The following is an 18,359-nucleotide window of genomic DNA, read 5'->3' on the forward strand; positions in this document are numbered from 1 at the left end:
AGAAATACTTCAGGGTCTTCTAGTGCCCTCAGATTGTCCCTTGCCAACCAAGAACACAACAAATAGAACAAATTGGCGCCATTTAGAGGCAAAAGCAGTTCAGAGAGCCTTCAAACATAAGGACCTACACTTCAGTAGAAATTCGGCTCAGCATCCTTTCTCTCTCGCATTCCTGGCCCTTGAGCACCCCGGTGGGCGGGGCTCCATTCACACCTTTCCGCGCCTAGCTAAGGGGAGGAGGCGGGGCAGGATCCAGTGAGCCAATGCGAGAGGCCTTGGTCACGAGTCGCCGGCAAGCGGGCCAATGGGACTCGGGGGCGTGGCTAGGGCCTTCCCCCTCCAAACGTTTTATAGCAATTCGGACCGAGAGGCTTTCTAGCGCTCTGGGGTACGACAGTGACCTCTGGACCCGCGGCTCTCCACGCGCTGCTGCAGCAGCCCGAGCCCCTCTGCCTCGCCGTCCCGCACAATGGAGTCGGTGGCCTTCCCCCGGGGCGCGGGCCAGGCGCCCTCGGCCTCCGCCCTGGCTCCCGAGCGCGCCCAGCCGCTGGCGGACGGGCTCATCAAGTCGCCCAGACCCCTGATGAAGAAGCAGGCTGTGAAGCGGCACCATCACAAACACAACCTGCGGCACCGCTACGAGTTCTTGGAGACACTGGGCAAGGGCACCTATGGGAAGGTGAAGAAGGCACGAGAGACCTCGGGACGCCTGGTGAGTGTCCCTTGCAGCGCCCGGCTCCCGGGAGCTCACAGCTCGTCCCTTGCGGTGTCCTGGCTGAGTTGCCAGGCGCGCGCATTTTATGTGTGTCTGTCCGTGGTTTTCAGTGACAGTGTTCGTGGACCTGAGAACCTTAGCAGCACCAGAGGCCTGTCGTTTGAGAAGATGGGGCTTAACTTGCATTTTCCCTGGAACAAACTTCTACGGAGTAGAATGGAAGGAGGAAGTTGAAAGCGCCTGATCTCAGTAGATGGATGAGGCGTGGAAATCGTTAACTCTCGCCTGACACTTGGGTCCTTTCCAGTTTCGTTATGATGGCCTTTGATTGTGGGAAATGTACAACCAGGCTCTGGTGCCAGGTCCACTGTATCTCACCGTGTCTTTGGGTGTGAGGCCTTTGGGGGAACGTGTCCTTTTGATTTCATGCGTGTGTAATTGCCATAGTCATCTGTAACTCTGAGCAAGTTCCTTCATCCATATTCTGTTTCCCCTTCTGCAAAACAGAGGGAACACAGCCTGTCTCACAAGCTGCTCGGGAGAGTGAATGAATAAAGAAGCAGTGTGAATGCACATGGGTCCTGATCACGGGGTTTGCATTGATAATGGATGCTTCTATCTGGAAAGCTCTCCCACGCCGAAAGGATAGCAAATTTAGCCAAAGTTACATAGCAGTGGCTCTCCCACTCCAGTTCAGCCGGCCTGGCATTAGCCAGGTACTTGTTTAAAATGCTCAGTCTCTCATTCCCCACCACGCAGGGTGTATTATAAAGGTCTATAATTCACATTGCAGCGAGCCTCGGAGCAGGTGGCTTAGAGGTGATATTTTGCCAGATCCAGTGAGTGCTGTTTGTGAGGGGGGTGTGTTTGTGTGACCATAGCTTGCTCTATTGACTATGGCAGTGGTCCCCTCCCCTAATTGTTTGCTTTTGCAGCCAGTAGCTGGTTTGAAATTCAAGAAGTCATTTCATTGGTGAAGGAGAGTGGATGTTGGAGAAAGGAGTGGATTATGGCCCCATCAATGGGAGCAAGTATGTTTTTCCTGCTAAGGCCTGGCACAGTCCCTGGTTGCCCGCTGCCAGGTTACAGCTATTGGGCAATCGTGTACTTCCTGGCTCTCCTTTCTTTCTCTTTCTATAAAGTGCCAGGGCCCCAGAGGCTCCAGGCTTGACACGGCTGGGCCCAAGCTTCGTCAGGGGCTTAGCTTGAAGATAGCTGCTTGTGGCTTGTTGCCTGTGTCTCTTGTGAGAAAATTGGGTGGAGGAACTAGACAGGCTGAGAAGCAGAGATCAAAGTTCAGAGATCCCATCAGCTCTTGACTGAGGTCACTGCCTTATACAGAGAGAGAAAAGAGAAGAGAGAGAGACACACACATCACATTTAGGCCTTGGTGGCTCTTATATCAAAACAGAAAGTTCAGAGGGAAGTCCCAGGTTCATGTGCCTTGCTGTGTGCAAGATCAGCAAATGTGAAGTCTGCTCTCGACCTCCCCAACCAGACCATCCAGGACAGCTGTTGAGTTTGCTGAGGGTCCCCCCACTTTCTTAGAAAGCAACTTTCTGCTCTGCTAACGATTTCTCAATCCTGGAGCACTGCCCTCACCCCCACCCACCCAACCCTACATCTTGACTGTTCTCCCTAGAGAGAGACTTGATGCTTCAGATGTGTCCGTGGGGGAAAGGGACATGGGGCTGCTTATGTCTTCCCCGGATGCACTGAGATTGGTGGTGGGAGCCCAGTTCACAGGGAAGCCTGCTGGGTGACATCTGTCGTGGGCACTCCTCACCACATCCCCAGCTCCCTTCCCGCTCTCCACTTGCAGAGATGGTCAGGAGGGTCCTGTGGGACTGTCTGCAGGGAAGGACGGGGGTGGGGGACTAATGACTGCTCCAGGATGGCATCAGAGGAAAAACAAATATTTGTCCTGGATCTCAGGCACATTCCTGGTATCCAAATGACATGTCCTGCTGCGTAGTCTCCCAGCTCCCCTAACTAACCCCTCTCCCTAAAGAGAAAAACACCTGCTAGGGGCCCACCAAAGCCTTTGGTCTGATCTGCGTGGAAGTCTTCCTTCTAAGGGGGGCCCTGAGGGGCAGGAAGGGAGCCCAAGTGGGGAGTTCTATGTGGTCTCAGTGCTTCTGCTCCTTTCACATTTTCAGTGGCTTAGTAGGCTTCTAGACGTTGGGAAAAGGAGAGAATCTCCTTCCTTCATTGTCAGATGAGGGAACCGAGGCCCGGAAAGGGGAAGTGATTTGTCTTCTGGCCGGGTAATGGCAGATCTGCAACAGAAGCTCCAGACTTGTCCACCTAGGTCTCAGATGACCAAGTGCTGAGTCGTGGTCTAGAAGTTAGCTTTGAAATGAGCCTGGGCTTGCCTCAGAGCTTTGTCATCCCATTGGCTAGCTCCAGCTGCCTTCCCAGCCCTCCAGGCAATGTTTAGAGTAGGAGAAGTCGCTGGGAACCCCTCTTCTCAATACTGTGTTGCGGGACAGTGCGTGAAGGAACGACACTCTATTCCTACAAAGTGTCAAATTGTGCTTCCCGTTGCTTACCAGATGAAAAGACCTTTGTTCCTCAGTATCCTTATCTGGAAAACGAGGATTATAATAATTCCTGTGTCGTGGGTTTAAGACTAAGATAATATCTGTAAATCTTAGCACAGCGTCTAACGCACATGGGATTTACTGCTCCAGTGGGGATGCATTGACCTAGGGGCTCCTATTCTGGGCTTCTTCTGCCACAATAAGGGGCATAGGCTGTGCTCAGTCTTCTTGAGTTGGACCACTATGGCCTCTGCTTTGTTCAAAGCCCTCATCTCTCATTCAGCCAACTTCAGAGGAGGACTTCTGCTGGCCAGCAGCCAAAGGCTTGTTGGGCAAGATGCTGCCGTCCCAGCTCCTCCTGCACCTGCCTGCTCAGCAACAGGGAGGGAGGCTGCAGGCGACTCTTGTCCTTGGGCTCCAGCCAAACCACACAAAAGGGCTGGGCAGGGAAGCTCCTTGCTCAGGAACCTGGCAGAGTGGACTAGAAAGAAGCTAGGAGGAGGTGGTATTGTATAGGACTAGAGGAGATGGCTCAAGTTACCCACAGAGACTCTTCCCAATTCTTGCCTAGTTCTTGGTAGAGTGGCGCATCCCCACTGCTCAGCCGGAGCGGCCTAACCTAACCACTCCCGCACTATCTAAGTGGGTCATCGTCCAGCTCCTCGCCTCCTTCCCAGACAGCAGCTTCTCCATGAAGGACCAGAGAGGAGTCAAGGATGTTGGCTATGACCAGAGATGCCCAGCTTATACCATCTGAGCACCCGGAACCAGCATCTCTGCAACCCACCCCTCTTCTTTTTTCTTCTCAATTTTTTTTTTTTTGATCCCCTTCTGAATGTAGATCATTCCTCATCTGAGCTCTGGGAGAGAGGAGGTATTTGCCAAAGGGGCCTCAGCACTGCCTCCTCAGGGTATTGGCAAAGACTAGGCAGGTTTTAAGTGGGAAAGAATGGCACACACAATGTGACCTACGGCAAGGCATGGACAGTCCCTTCTCCAGGGATGGGAGGCAGGGCTGGACACTTCCACAGAACTTTTGTCTTCTGAGATCCTAACGTCTCTTCCTATGTTGTTTTTTCCCGTGCTTGGAGAAACTCTGGAGAAGTCGGTTTTTCTTTTGGAAGTTTTCACTGCGTGCAAATCAGGTTGGGGAATTTGCTTTCCTGCCATTACCAGCTTGCAGAGCTTCAGGGATAAGAAAATTCACTGGGATGAAGTCAGGAATTATGCTCTGGCAGTTAACATGGCCAATCATGGTGGCCTTGCCACAGTCCTTGTATGGCAGCTTCCTGACACTGCAGTGACCCGTTCCTGAAGGAGCTCTCCACAGAATGCTGGAGCATGGAAGGGAACTCAGAGCTCCACCCTGATCTGCCTGGAATGTTCTTGCCCTTTCGTAGCCCACTGTCTTAGCTGAAAACCTCACCCATCCTTCCAGACTTGACACGGTTTGCTCCTGGGCTGGTTTCCCGTGTTCTTCCAAGTAGAGAAAGCGACTCTTTAAAGCCACTCCCCAAGCTCCTCCACAAGCGAGGGTGTTAAAACGAGACAGCTAAGAGCAACTTGCTGCTCTTGCAGAGGACCTGAGTTTGGTTTCTAGTACACACGTGGTTGCTCAGAACCATCTTTAACTCCAATTTCAGGGGATTCGGTGCCCTCTTCTGACCTCCACGGGCATTGTAAACATGTGGTACACAGGCAAAACACCCATTTGCATAGGATAAAAATAAATCCAAACAAACAAACTAGACAACCCACTTAGCCAGATTCTTCTAGTTTCATGTGCCTTGAGTTGCATGGCTTGAGACAGACAGGTGTGAGTCTGGGTATCCGGGTTCACCAGCCCTGCTCAGCTGGCCATGCAGTTCTGTTCATACACAGAAGCATCACTGGGGCAGGTTCATGCTTCTTCTACCTCAGAGTGTGGTGACCATATAGTAAATTGATTAGATGTGGGTAATCTGCAGAATAAAAAGGAGTGCGTTAATAATTGTGTCAGGGAGCTGAAGTGATGGGTCAGTACACTTGCTGCTCTTCCAGAGGCCCCGGTTTGGATTCCCAGTACCTACACTGTGGTTCACAACCATGCATAACTCCAGTTCCAAGGGATCTGACAGCTTCTTCGGACCTCCCTGGGCACCAGGCTCACACATGGTGCACATACATATACATACAAACAAGACACGCATACATATAAAATTAAAAAAATATTGTGTCAGTACAAAGATAGATCCTGGCACGTGGCCATCCTCCGTCTGGGTTTGGGTGCCTGTCGAGCTGGAACCCTCTTTTGTCCTAAGGCACAGTTGCCAATTACCTTGTAGGTGAGAATAAAGGTCCCTAGAAATTAGTTCTTGTAACTGAGGTGGACTCCACCCAGGCCTGGGAGGGAGGGGAATGGGAGTCCTATCTGGTCGCTGCTTCCTTGAGGCAAAGATCACCCAGAGACTTGACCAATAGATATGAGTAATGAGTGTCCCCTAGTGTATAGATGTTAAAGGCTTTTTGCACTCAGGGCTCCTTTCTAGCCTTGAGTGGTACCATATCTATGACATATTAAGGTTGGAAGAGTTTGGGATGGAGGCCTGATAGCTTGTCTCATTTCTTTCCTGGGAAGGAATCTCTTAGGACCCACTGTGGATAACCATGGATTCAGCAGGAATGAGACTGGGGAGAAAATTAGAATTTCAGGCCATCTAAGGCTAGAAGAAATGGGTCTTGAGGTTTTACTTGTGTGCCTACTGGCCGTGCGAAGTACTCAAGACCCAATTCTTCTAACCTTCAATTTTTAGAAACTCGTTTCTTTTAACCCTTACTTCCTTTAGAGCTCTGTCCCTAAGCCTGTGGTATCATTTCAGTATTCCATACGCTTGTGTCCACACAACTGTGCATCTAACCCCTGCCCGGTCTTTGCCTCGATGCATTTTAAATTCTCAGGCTTTTGCAGCTGTCCAGACAGCGCTGTGTGTGTTTACATATGACTGCTTTTCCTACCTACTATATATTTTTTATAGATCTTTGTCTCTAAGGATTTCACAGCCCCTTTACTCATTGTCTGGTTTTACGAACAAAGACTTACAGAGGAGGGAGCAAGCCCTGCAAGCTCCCCTTCAGGGTGAGGAAAGAGGTATGTGGGAGTATCGCTCAGTGGTGAATGTCTTCTAGTTGAAGGAATATTCAAGGCCTGTGTCCTGCTCCCCTGTCCTGCACCCAGGTCTAAGCCCTGGGGGTGTTCGGCCTGGCTCTTTAGGGAGAGATGAGTGGAGTTAGAGCAGAATGTTGCAGCAGCCTGATCCCCACAGCTGCAGCATCCCCTGCATTGGGCCTCTCGGGGATGAGGCTCCATGGTGACCATCTGCCATTGTCTTCCCTGCCCTGCTCTGAGGAGGGCTGAGAATGGGGCCTGCCCCCTTTCAGCCTTGCAGCTTTAGGGCAGGATGGGGTGGAGGGCATGCCATCCGTGGCCTGTTGCCTGGGTGACCGGTCTGTGGGCATTGTGAGCAACTCCTCTACAGGATTAGGGCTATTCCACATTCTTGTCAGACGGGGAGCACAAGCCCAAAGAGCCTGGTGTCCTGAGAGCAAAAGCCATTGTCTACCTCCAGAGCCTGTGAAAGGGTGGATTAGAGGCCCCACCCCTTGAGCTGGGGTTTCCTTTCTGTCTCCTTTTGAATCCAGAGGGGAGGCCAGCCCTCCTGGGAAATTGTATGAGGAGCTGTTTACCTCAGTCTGGGCCTTCATATTTTTCATTTTGTGTGTGAAGAGGAAGTCTTGTGTTTACCATTCTGTTGGTGTCCTTGGCCAGAACTTGCCAGGAACTGACCGGTCTGGGACACCCAACACTCACCAGACTCTGAGGGCCCCTGGCCTTTGTCCAGCTCACTTCACAGACTCGGCGCAGTGAAGCCCCTCAGACTACTTAGTTCAGCCTGTGTATTTCACAGAAAGGCCACTGAAACTCTGAGAGGGTTGGGACTCGCCCGAAGCCACCAGGACAGAGCCTGAGAATCAGGCACCCTGAGTCCTAGCTCTGTGGTTTCCCGTTAGTCACTCTGGCTGGGCCTTGTCCTAGACCACTACTGAGTGCCGTGGGCCAGGGAGACCGAGGCTCGTAGGTGTTGAGCTGCAGCGCCTTCCTTTCCTCTGTACTCACTCTTCCTGAAGCCACCACATACCAGCTGGAGGGGTTAATCATTGTGTGTCCCACCTTTCCAGAGAAAGACACCAAATCCCAGAGGACCCTCTGTCGAGTTGTTTACTTGTTGGGAAGGAAGGGACATTCCTTACCTGGACTTCAAAGACTGGTCTGTGGAGGGTAGTTCCTTTGTGTGTGTGTGTGTGTGTGTGTGTGTGTGTGTGTGTGTGTGTGTTTGGTGATCTGTATAAAATTTTCCATTTTAACTATCTTTATGTGTATAACTCACTAGCATATTGAATATATCCACAATATTGTTAAACATCACAATATAAAATAGCTTTCTTTAATTTTTTAATGTAATGTGTGTGGGTGTCTGCTCTGGATGCGTGTTTGTCCATCTGCAGAGGGCATCTGATCCCTTGGGACTAGAGTTACAGACAGTTGTGAGCTACATATGAGTGCTGGGAAGCAAACACACATCCTTTGGAAGAGCAACCAGTGCTCTTAGCTACTGGGACATTGCTCCAGCTCTCTAAAATCTTTGTCATCCCAAATAGGAGCTCTGTGCACATTAAATAGGAACGCCCCCATGCCACTCTTGAGCCCTGTGCTCCTGGTAGCTTTTGATCTACTTTCTGTCTGTACAGTGTTTGCTTTAGTGCCTCATAAAATCGGCTCACATAATATTTGTCACTCTGTGCGACTAACTTAGCTCCCTGAGTATGTCTTCATGGTTTAACCGTCTTATAGAAGGTATCAGAATTTTATTCCTTTTTCTGACTGATTAACATCAAATTTTGTCTATCCATTTGCCTGTTGATAGGCATTTGGGTTGTAATTTTTGGCTAGCGCTTGGTTGTTTACCAAATTGGAGTGGGGGACAGAAAAAAGACTCAACTCAGAATCAGGCTGCCAGTTGTGCCAGGCTGTGGCTATGACTTTAAGGAACATATTTAGCCTCTTGGGTTTCCCGGTTCTTCACCTGATTTTTTTAAAAAATCTAATTCCCAGAGTTATGAGGACCAGTTTATTTACTAATGCAGTGAGTTGCTATTCATTTTCTAATGTGTACTAGCTAGGTCCTCTGTCTGGTATCAAGCTGCCAGTACTGAGTAAATCATCCTTGTCTTTGGGGTGCACTGTGCCCATTAGACTTGTAAATCCTGAAGCATCAAACTTCACAGGTGTAGGTTGTTCTGTTTCTTATTCATTGGTAGAGTTTGGAAGTGAGGCCATTGGTCAGTGCTGCATTAGGTGGACTGCACTGGGCCCACATGAAAAACTTTTTCTAGACAAGGCCATCTCCAGATTCCTGTCACCTGCCCTGGTAAAGGTGGTGGCTTCTCTTGGTACATTTTGTGGTTTGTGCTGCAGGCAGAGTAACAGGGTCAGGGCTCATGGAGCATCCTCAGGGACGCCTCTCCCTGCTATACCTTTCTCCTTAATCTCGGGCATCTTCTTTTCCCAGGTGGCCATCAAGTCGATCCGGAAAGACAAAATCAAAGATGAGCAGGATCTGTTGCATATAAGGAGGGAGATTGAGATTATGTCATCACTCAACCATCCGCACATCATTGCCATCCATGAAGGTATGGCCGTGGGACATTTGGAACTGGGAGTCATAAATCTGTGTGTGTGTGTGTTGTGTGTATGTGTGTGTATGTAGGTGTCTGTTGTGTTTATGTGTGTGTAGGGGTGTGTGTAGGTGTGTGTGTGTAGGTGTGTGTGTGTGTGTGTGTGTGTGTGTAGTAGTCAAAACTGCCAACACAAAGAAGTAAACATGAGCCCAACGGTACATGCCTGTAATCCAAGCTGTGATGCCTGTAATCCCAGCAGCCTCAGGAAGCTTGAGACAGGAGGAGTATAAATTCGAAGCCAGTCTAAGCTGCATAACAAAACCCTGCCTTTAAATAAATACATAACTTGAACAAATAAAGTTCTTTTATAAAAGAAGAAATAAGAACGATAAAGGCTTAGAGTTGCAGAAGCTGGATTCAGAACCCTGTCAGATGACACAGAACACTCAGTAAGAACTGGGCCTTAGTTCCTCTTTTCTAAAATGGTATAGTCCCATTTACATCACAGGGTGGTTGCAAAAATCCAACTGGCTAGTATCATTGAGTACACTATAAGTGGAAAAGCTGTAGGTTTGTTTGTGTTTGTCACATGGCTGCAGTCCTACCTACAATCCCATTGCTAGGTAGATGTTGTAAATGGAGCTGCATCCTCATCCCAGCCTGCAAGCCTTTCGTCCTCATTATTGAGTTCTTTCTGTAGTAGCACTGCCTCCCAACCCCATGAGATCCTCAGCAACCCAGGGGAAGCTGAAATGCCAGAGTCTGCCCCTGTCTCGGGTTTGTGGGTGCTGTTCATTGTTCGTATGCTAGCCAGGCCTCCTAAAGTCATCCTGTGCCCCTGAATCACTCCTGCCATGGGCTTACTCTGCCTCTTCTTGTCTCTCTTGGCCTCCTCCCCTCTGATATCAGTTCTGGTTGATCACTCTGGCTGCCTTCCTCCCTGCGGCCCAGACAACAAAGTGAGCGGGAGGAGAGGTGACGAGGGAAGGAGGGAGAACACCCTCCCACGTACACCTGTCTGCTTCAAGTCTTTATGTAATAGCAGCTAAAGGGGATCACAGGGACAGCGGGAGGTGGCAGGGGAGGAAGAGAGCCTGTGGATTTGTCCAGAGCAGGTTTCTGTCTGAAGACTCCTGGTGGGAAGCACAGAGATGTCTCTACTCTCGGGTTCCTAGGAAGATAAAGGGCAAAGCTATTGTTATGACCCCGTGTCTTGAGCTTGTCCCATGAGGAGCCCAGACAAGTGGCTGAGAAGGCATGCTTGGTGATTGGCAGTGTGTGCCTGCGTGCCCTCACACGCATGAATCTGGGTGAATATAAATTCTCTCCATCTCTCCATACCCAGTTTCTATTTGAGTCTGAGAACTGAGGTGATGCTCCGGGTATGTGTGTGCATGAGTATATGTCTGTATATCTGTGTATCTGTGTGTGTGTGTGTGTGTGTGTGTGTGTATCTGTGCATGTCTGTGTGTGTCTGTATGTCTTTGTATCTGTGTGTGTCTGTATTTCTGTGTGTGTGTCTGTATGTCATTGTATCTGAGTGTGTCTGTGTCTGTATCTGTGTGTGTGTATGTCTGTGTATCTGTGTTTCTGTGTTTCTGTATCTGTGTGTCTGTGTATCTGTGTTTGCATGTGTATGTGTCTTAATGTCTGTGTACCTGTGTGTGTGTGTCTGTGTATCTGCGTATGTATGTGTGTTAATAGTGCAGACACAGGATATTACTGTTTTGGGGTGTCTGAAGGGTTCCTCTAGATTCATCTTCATTTCACTACAGGGCTTTAGGGTTTGGGGTTGGGGAATGCTGAGACTTGACTTCTAATCTAAATGTACCCCAAAATGCACCATGCTGGCTCTTTATCTGTTTCCTAGCATAAAGATTGTTTATAAACTGAGACTCACATGTGTGGAGTCTCGGTCAAGAGCCCCTAAGAGCCTGGGTCACCATGCTCACCTGGAAAACGACATTATAAACCTTCTTCTGGCTTTGTAGCTGACATCTGGGAGTGGGGAGTCATCCCTTAGCTGCTTCTCAGAGGCTAGACAGCAACAGCTCTGGGGCTGGCCAAGCAAGCCAAACTCATAGGACCCGTTTAACACAGATGTAGTGTCATAGGCCAGCATGTTCAGACACACCAGCCGAAGGGCCAGTTCCAGGAGCCAGTTCCTTTCTACTTTTTAGAGGACCGGAGCCAGGTCACAGCCTGGAGTGGTGAGACAGCCCTTCCTCCCCACGGAGATGGGCTAACTGGGGTGGGCTGACCGCCAAAAGCCAGACAGCCAATTAATTACCCCATATTGATTGATTGTCTCTGTGTCTGAGGCCATATGCATGCTGACTCTGGCCTGGGTACTCCGAATGGGAAGTCAGAGGTGGCAAGAGTGAGGACTGTCTCAACCCTCACTGTCACGAGGCAGGTCTGTTGTTAGACTTTACGTGAGGACACTGATACTGCAATAGGTCCCATTTTCCAAGCGCTTTCTCGTGTGGCAGAGACTGTGCCAGCAAGAGCCGTCACTGATTTCTTACCTGTTTCCCACCGCAGACCTGTGAGGTTGCTGGTATTTATTGTCTGCTCTCAAGGGAGGAAACTAAGGCACAGTGGTGTGACCGTTTGTCAGATTCATCCAGTAACTCTTCGTGCTCACTGAGATCTAGTAGGGATTTCACCAAGGTCATAAGATGAAGTACAGGGTCTGGACCAAAGAGCCCTGCTTTTTATCCCTAGCAGTGCTGGCTTCTCTCTCCTGGGAGTTTGCAGAGTCCTCCAAAGCCTAAACTTAGCCACTGACCTCTGGTCTTGATTTGCTGGTCCTAGGAGAAGCAGAGCCTTCAAAGGTTACTTTCTTACCCTTATTGGCTGCCCTGGAACCCTTGGCCCCTGGAACAGACATTCCAGAGGGAGATCCTATCTGGTTTGAGGCTATGGAAGAGACCATGGTCCATGTTGGGAGGCCTGACATTGTCATTTGCCCTCTCCAGTGTTTGAGAACAGCAGCAAGATTGTCATTGTCATGGAGTACGCCAGCCGGGGTGATCTGTATGATTACATCAGTGAGCGGCCACGGCTGAGTGAGCGGGACGCCAGGCATTTCTTCCGACAGATCGTCTCTGCCCTGCACTACTGCCACCAGGTAAGTGCCCACCGGTCTCCGTTGTGTTTGGGGGAAGAGGGTGCCTCTGGGGCCCTAAGGCTTCTGGACTCTCAGACCAAGGGATGCTAGCACACGGGAGGGCCTATGATTCCTTGGACTATGTCAGCGAATTTCTGAATACCAGCCTGCCTGTGCTCAACTCTATTAATTCCATTTTTTAGACTAGGTTTTTTGTCTCCCTTCCCTTGCCTGGTAACATTCCCTGACTGGGTTCCCTTTCTCTTTTAGAATGGGATTGTTCACCGTGATCTCAAGCTGGAGAACATCCTTCTAGATGCCAATGGAAATATCAAGGTGAGCATCACTTCTGGTTTCTAGAAGCTTCCCTGTCCCACCCTAGGTTTTCTGTTCTGTCTCCAGTCAAGTGGCTCCAAGTGCTCAGGGGTCCCTGAAGTTAAGCCAACCCTGGACCTCAGTCATCATTCATCCCAACACTTCCTTTATGGATGGGGCCCTGAGCCCCCAAGAGGAAGATCACCCTACTGTGGTCGTACACGAACCTGTGCACACAATTTAATCTGCTACCTACAAGAAACCCTGTAGCTTCTTTCCTCGTGAGCATCACTTTCGGTTTCCCACAGCCACTGGACGCTCATGCTGAAGCAGCTAGATTTGTCAGTCAGAGGTTCAGGTCAGGGAGATAAACCAGAATCTCAGGACTGGAAGGGGAAGATGGCAAGAGCTGATTTTGGTAACAGGTTAGCCCGGCAAACAACTGGGAGAGTGACATAATCTGACCCTGCTCAGAATCTACCTGACACAGGACAAAGGTCACTCCATGACTGCTGACCTGCGTGTCCTGAGATATCCTGGTACTAAGTCTGTAACCCTTATCCAGCCAGTTCCCGAAGCAGGCAGGGTTTCTTTGAAGCTGACAGGAGAGGGAGGCCAGAGCCAGTAAACACACACACACTAGACAAGCACACAGGCTCCGTTGGTACCAATCATCAACGTCATTATAGGCTCACCTGGCAACGTCTTGATAAGACGCCAATAAAGCTATAAACAAGGGATCCAGAGTTTTACGAATAGGCTTCCCCACCCTGCACACATGACCCTTTGATGGGGTGAAGGGTCAGGTAGCTCCAGGATCTTGGCCTCCACCTCTAGCTGAAATAAATAGAAAAGAGGATAATCTTAGAAACTCTCAGACCCCTAAAATCAGTCATCTCAGGGACCCTTTGAGAAGATTCCATCTCCTGTGTGTGGTCAGCCCTGACCTTTGTCTTCTCCTCTCCCCCTTGGCCATGCATGTTCACCCTGGGTTCCTGTTCAGGTATGAACAGAGATGAGACCTTTGCTCAGAAGGGCAGCTCAGACTTCACATGGTCACTGGGTCAGGGCCCTTACTTGCCTAATGAAGGCCTTAGGGCACTGTCTTTTAGGACCTGAGCTATGAGATGTGGGTTGGGAGTGTATTTCCTTCTGTCAGGGCTTGGCTTTCCCCAGGATCTGGAGAGAGGATGGCCAAGAGCCGTGAACAACCCAACCTTTGACATGACTTGTGTTTGTCCCAACCCTATAGATTGCTGATTTTGGCCTCTCCAACCTGTACCACAAAGGCAAGTTCCTTCAAACATTCTGTGGGAGCCCTCTCTATGCCTCACCTGAGATCATCAACGGGAAGCCCTATGTGGGCCCAGAGGTAAGAGCTCTCCTCCTGCTGGTATCCCTGAATCTGGGTCATGCAGGTTGAGCTAGTTTGCTAGGTACATCCTTTTCCAGAGCACAAAGCTCAGGCCCCTACAAGGTGACAATTTGCCAAGCCTTGAGGCAGAAATAGAGAGCTGTCATAGAACTGAGGCTCCCTGGCATCCCGTCTTCTTCTTGTCCCCTGGTTCTCATCACCTCCTGGCACTCAGTCCAGCCACCTCACCTTGACCCAGAATGATGGCGATGGCCTGGCCACTGCTCCCATGCTTGTGACCGTCCCTCCCAGGGGAAGTGACTGCCATAAGTATCTTTTCTTACGAAACCCCGATCCCTCTGCTGCTTCCCCTACGTCACCTCTGATTACAAGGGGAAGTAAGAGGAAGTCTTCAGATGTGACCTTGCCCTCTTCCTTTGTGTTGGAGATATGGGTGGCAGCCCCCCTCCAGTCTGTGGCACATGCTGTGTCTTTGCTGAGCGTCCCCTGCCCTCTTTTTCAGGTGGACAGCTGGTCTCTGGGAGTTCTCCTATACATTCTGGTGCATGGCACCATGCCCTTTGATGGGCAGGATCATAAAACACTGGTGAAACAAATCAGCAGTGGGGCTTACCGTGAACCCCCCAAGCCGTCTGGTAAGTAAGCACTGTGGTCAGGCTGGGTGCGTGGGGGTTGTCACTGTCCTTGATCACTGAGACAGCGACTAGACGATGGTGATAAGGAAGGTAGCAGTCCACGGTGACACAGGGAAAGTGAGCATGCACCCTACTGGTCTCTCTCCAGCCTGAGACCTCTGAGGGAGGGGGCAGCTCTCTTCATTAGAAGCTTGCTTTAGAAGGGCTTTCTAAGGTCCAGCCTAACCCTCCTTGCTATAGTTGTATTGCTGCCTATTGCCTTTTTCCTCCTCCTAAGAAATCTGAGCTTTCACGTATGATACAGAGAGCAGGAAGATGTATGTGAGAGCCTTGCTTTAGCCCTGAGCACAGTCCCTGTCAGAGAATTGAATTTCAGCAGGGAAGGAGCGTACGGATGTAGAAACCAGGGCTGATAAAGAGAGCTTGTGGGACAGAGGCAATTGACTGAGTCTCTCTGGCCTAGGGAGTGGGCCTGAAGCTGTATGGAGCCTGAGGAAGGAATGTACTGCTCTAACCCAGAAACATGAGCAGTGTATGCACTTGAGTGAGACAGGCCTGTGCTAGAGGACCTTGGGTGCCCTTCTTGCACTGTCAAACTGGAGCCGTTGCCTTTGTTTTTCAGATGCCTGTGGCCTGATCCGGTGGCTGTTAATGGTGAACCCCACTCGTCGGGCCACACTAGAGGATGTAGCCAGTCACTGGTGGGTCAACTGGGGCTATACTACCAGAATTGGGGAACAGGAGGTTCTGCGCGAGGGTGGGCACGCTGGTGGCGACTCTGCCCGGGCCTCCATGGCCGACTGGCTACGACGCTCCTCCCGTCCGCTCCTGGAGAACGGGGCCAAGGTGTGCAGCTTCTTCAAACAGCATGTACCAGGAGGTGGAAGCACTGGCCCCGGGCTGGAGCGGCAACATTCTCTTAAGAAGTCCAGGAAAGAGAATGACATGGCTCAGACTCTGCAGGGCGACCCAGCAGAGGACACATCCCCTCGCCCTGGCAAGAGCAGCCTCAAGCTACCAAAAAGCATTCTCAAGAAAAAGGCCTCTACCTCCTCAGGGGCGGTCCAGGAGGACCCTCAGGAACTCAGCCCAGTGCCCGATACCCCAGGGCAGCCTGTCTCTGCTGTGGCCCTACTCCCGAGAAAGGGCATCCTCAAGAAGTCTCGGCAGCGTGAGTCTGGTTACTATTCCTCTCCAGAGCCCAGTGAGTCTGGGGAACTCTTAGATTCTGGTGATGTGTTTGTAAATGGGGACCCCGTGGAGCAGAAGTCTCCACAAGCTTCAGGGCACCTCCTCCACCGAAAGGGCATTCTCAAACTCAATGGCAAGTTCTCGCGCACAGCCTTGGAAGGCACCGCCCCTAGCACCTTTGGCTCCCTGGACCAATTGGCCTCCCCTCACCCTGCAGCGCGGGCCAGCCGCCCCTCAGGGGCCGTGAGTGAGGACAGCATCCTGTCCTCCGAGTCCTTTGACCAGTTGGATTTACCTGAGCGGCTCCCTGAAACCCCACTGCGGGGCTGTGTGTCTGTGGACAACCTGAGGGGGCTTGAGCAGCCACCCTCAGAAGGCCTGAGGCGATGGTGGCAGGAGCCCCTGGGGGATAGCTGCTTTTCTCTGACAGACTGCCAAGAGGTGACAGCAGCCTACCGACAAGCCCTAGGAATTTGCTCAAAGCTCAGCTGAAGACAGACCTAGTTGGGGTGGGTTCGGAGAGGGTTTGCAGAGGGTTCCTGGGGAAATGGGGGAGGGAGTAGAAAAGTTCATCCAGGCCTCCAAGTCTTCAGCCTGATGAACCAGAAAGTTGAGGAGGGAAATGGTACCCATGCTGGAGAGACTGAGAAGAACTCACAGATTCCAGGCTGCCGGGATGCCGGGATGTTGCAGTGGGACCTCAGAGACCTGATGCGCACTCACTCAGCCAGTGCCTACCTCCGCTATGCCATGAGTGTTACCCACCTCTCCCCTGGCTGCCAGTGTCGGGGTGCATCTTCACACAAGGTCCTGTTCCCACCAACCAGAGTTAGAACCCTGACATGCCTGGGGCTAATCTGGAGTAACCCTTCCTCTCTAACTTAAAGAGGAAGCAGCCTCTGGTTCTCATCTGCCAAACCCAAGCCTCCCAGAGTCTGTCGCTGCTGTGGATCTCAGAGACCTGAAAAGACTCCGGCTGCTGTTTGACTTCATCTCAAGGGGTCCAGAAGATGCCTCTGGATCCCACCTCAGACCTCAAAGACTTGAGCTTCTGCCTTGAAGCTGCTTGACATCTAGACTATGGGTGGATGTGTTTATTTCTCAGGCTAACGGGACCTAGAATGTGCTGATTTATTTATTTTTTTTTTGGTTCTCACTTTTATTTTATTTTTTGTTTGTTTGTTTGTTTTTTTAAGTGGATTTTGCTGCTTTCAGCAACGTGAATGCTGTGTTATGGGGAGAGCCACTGGGCCACTGAAGTTTATAGAAGTATTTGGCAGTGATGTCCCTCTAAGGGGTGGGAGGGGGCAGGGCTGGCTTTTTCAATCTTAGGTCCTGAGCACTGGATTGGCTGTCTGGTCCCTTCACACCTTAGGCTGTCCACACTCCCTCATCTGTGGCCAAATAAACCTCAATCCATTAAACCAGCATGATGACTGGACAAACAATCTCTGGTTCTCTTTGGGGACCTGGCTTCACATCTTTGAACCTTCTTATTCTCTTGGGCTGCCATAGGTGCGACACAGACTTTGATCCAAACAGAACAAAGGGGTTTGGAGGTGCATCTGGGTGGTCAGAGTCTTGTTTAATGTGTACTCTCAATCCCTAGCAAAAGAATAAAATAAGACACACACACATACACAAAAAACAAAACAAAACAAAAAACAACCCTCTCCAAAGCACCCAGTCCACCTGCAGCAGGTGCTTGGGCCTGACCCTGCTAAGCGTTCTGGAAGAATAGCCATGGCCCAGGGTCCCGAATTCTCCTCTTCCCCAGTACTCAAAGAAGAAATGGGTCAGGTGGATTTGTCAGGCTGATTCCCTTCCCCAGCCCCCTTCAGTCCTGCTCCCCTCCCCCATTGGCCTCTGCCCTGCCCCCTGCTGCCTGAAGACTCTCCCACGGTTTTTTATTCCCTCTGAAGAAATTCCCTTTCCTCCTGTCCTGGACCCGGCTCCGCTCCTCACTCTGGGAGGACTTGAAGAATGCTTGGAATGTCCCCCCCTCCCTGGACAGCCCCTCGGCCCCCTGCAGAGCTGTCCCAGCAGCCTGTTCCATTGAGAAATGGCTGGACTTCGGGACTGGTGAAGAGGGAGGACAGAGGACAAAGTGCAGCAAGCAGCTGGTTGGCTTCGGTTCCAAGCTGGCCCTCTCCCCTCCCCCAACCCCTGACCTCCTCTGGTATTCACCCCCTAATCTTCCAGTTCTGGCTGGCTCCAGTTTTCCAGCTAGACAACCCACCTGTCCTCCCAGATGCAGACTGTGCCTCCCTCGTTATACCTAGAGAAAGGTGGCAGTTGGGGACAGTTGATACAGGGCGGGCTGGTCTATTGTGGGGTTAAGATAGGACACACACGCACACACACACACACACACACACACACACACACACACACACACATTGCTTGAGTGACAGCTGATGTGCCTGAGGTCCCAGGCCTGGGCTAGGCTTGAGTAAACACCAGAAAAACACAAGCTGGGCCTTCGTCCCCAAGAAGGGGATGTCCCACAGTGGCGTGCGCAGTGCTGCAGCAAGCCCTGGGTGTGCTGTGAGCTGAAGTGTGACAGACAACTTGGGTTGTGGTCAGGCTGGGGACAGGCAGTGCGTAGGGTCACAGAAGAATTAAACTCAGTGAAAATTGTTCAGGAAGCATTGGTGGGAAGTTTAGATAAAGGAAAGACGTGTGCCCTGGGAGGGTACTGTTTATTTTACTTATTTGGTTTTGATGTTTGGGAGCAAGCTTGGAGCTATGTTAGGCA

The 18,359-nt window shown here is 50.9% G+C and overlaps 1 protein-coding gene across 1 annotated transcript; it reads left to right on the forward strand.

Annotated features, from left to right (window-relative positions):
- Window positions 1–365: 365 nt before the first annotated feature.
- Window positions 366–17,043, forward strand: Nuak2 (NUAK family kinase 2). Its single transcript, XM_075987893.1, has 7 exons — window positions 366–712; window positions 8,865–8,985; window positions 11,955–12,106; window positions 12,356–12,421; window positions 13,653–13,772; window positions 14,278–14,410; window positions 15,033–17,043. The coding sequence occupies exons 1-7, from the start codon at window positions 470–472 to the stop codon at window positions 16,091–16,093; spliced, it is 1,896 nt and encodes a 631-aa protein (XP_075844008.1). The 5' UTR covers window positions 366–469; the 3' UTR covers window positions 16,094–17,043.
- The last annotated feature ends 1,316 nt before the right edge of the window (window positions 17,044–18,359 follow it).

This window comes from Microtus pennsylvanicus, chromosome 10 (genome assembly GCF_037038515.1).
Source record: "Microtus pennsylvanicus isolate mMicPen1 chromosome 10, mMicPen1.hap1, whole genome shotgun sequence".
Lineage (NCBI taxonomy): Eukaryota > Metazoa > Chordata > Mammalia > Rodentia > Cricetidae > Microtus > Microtus pennsylvanicus.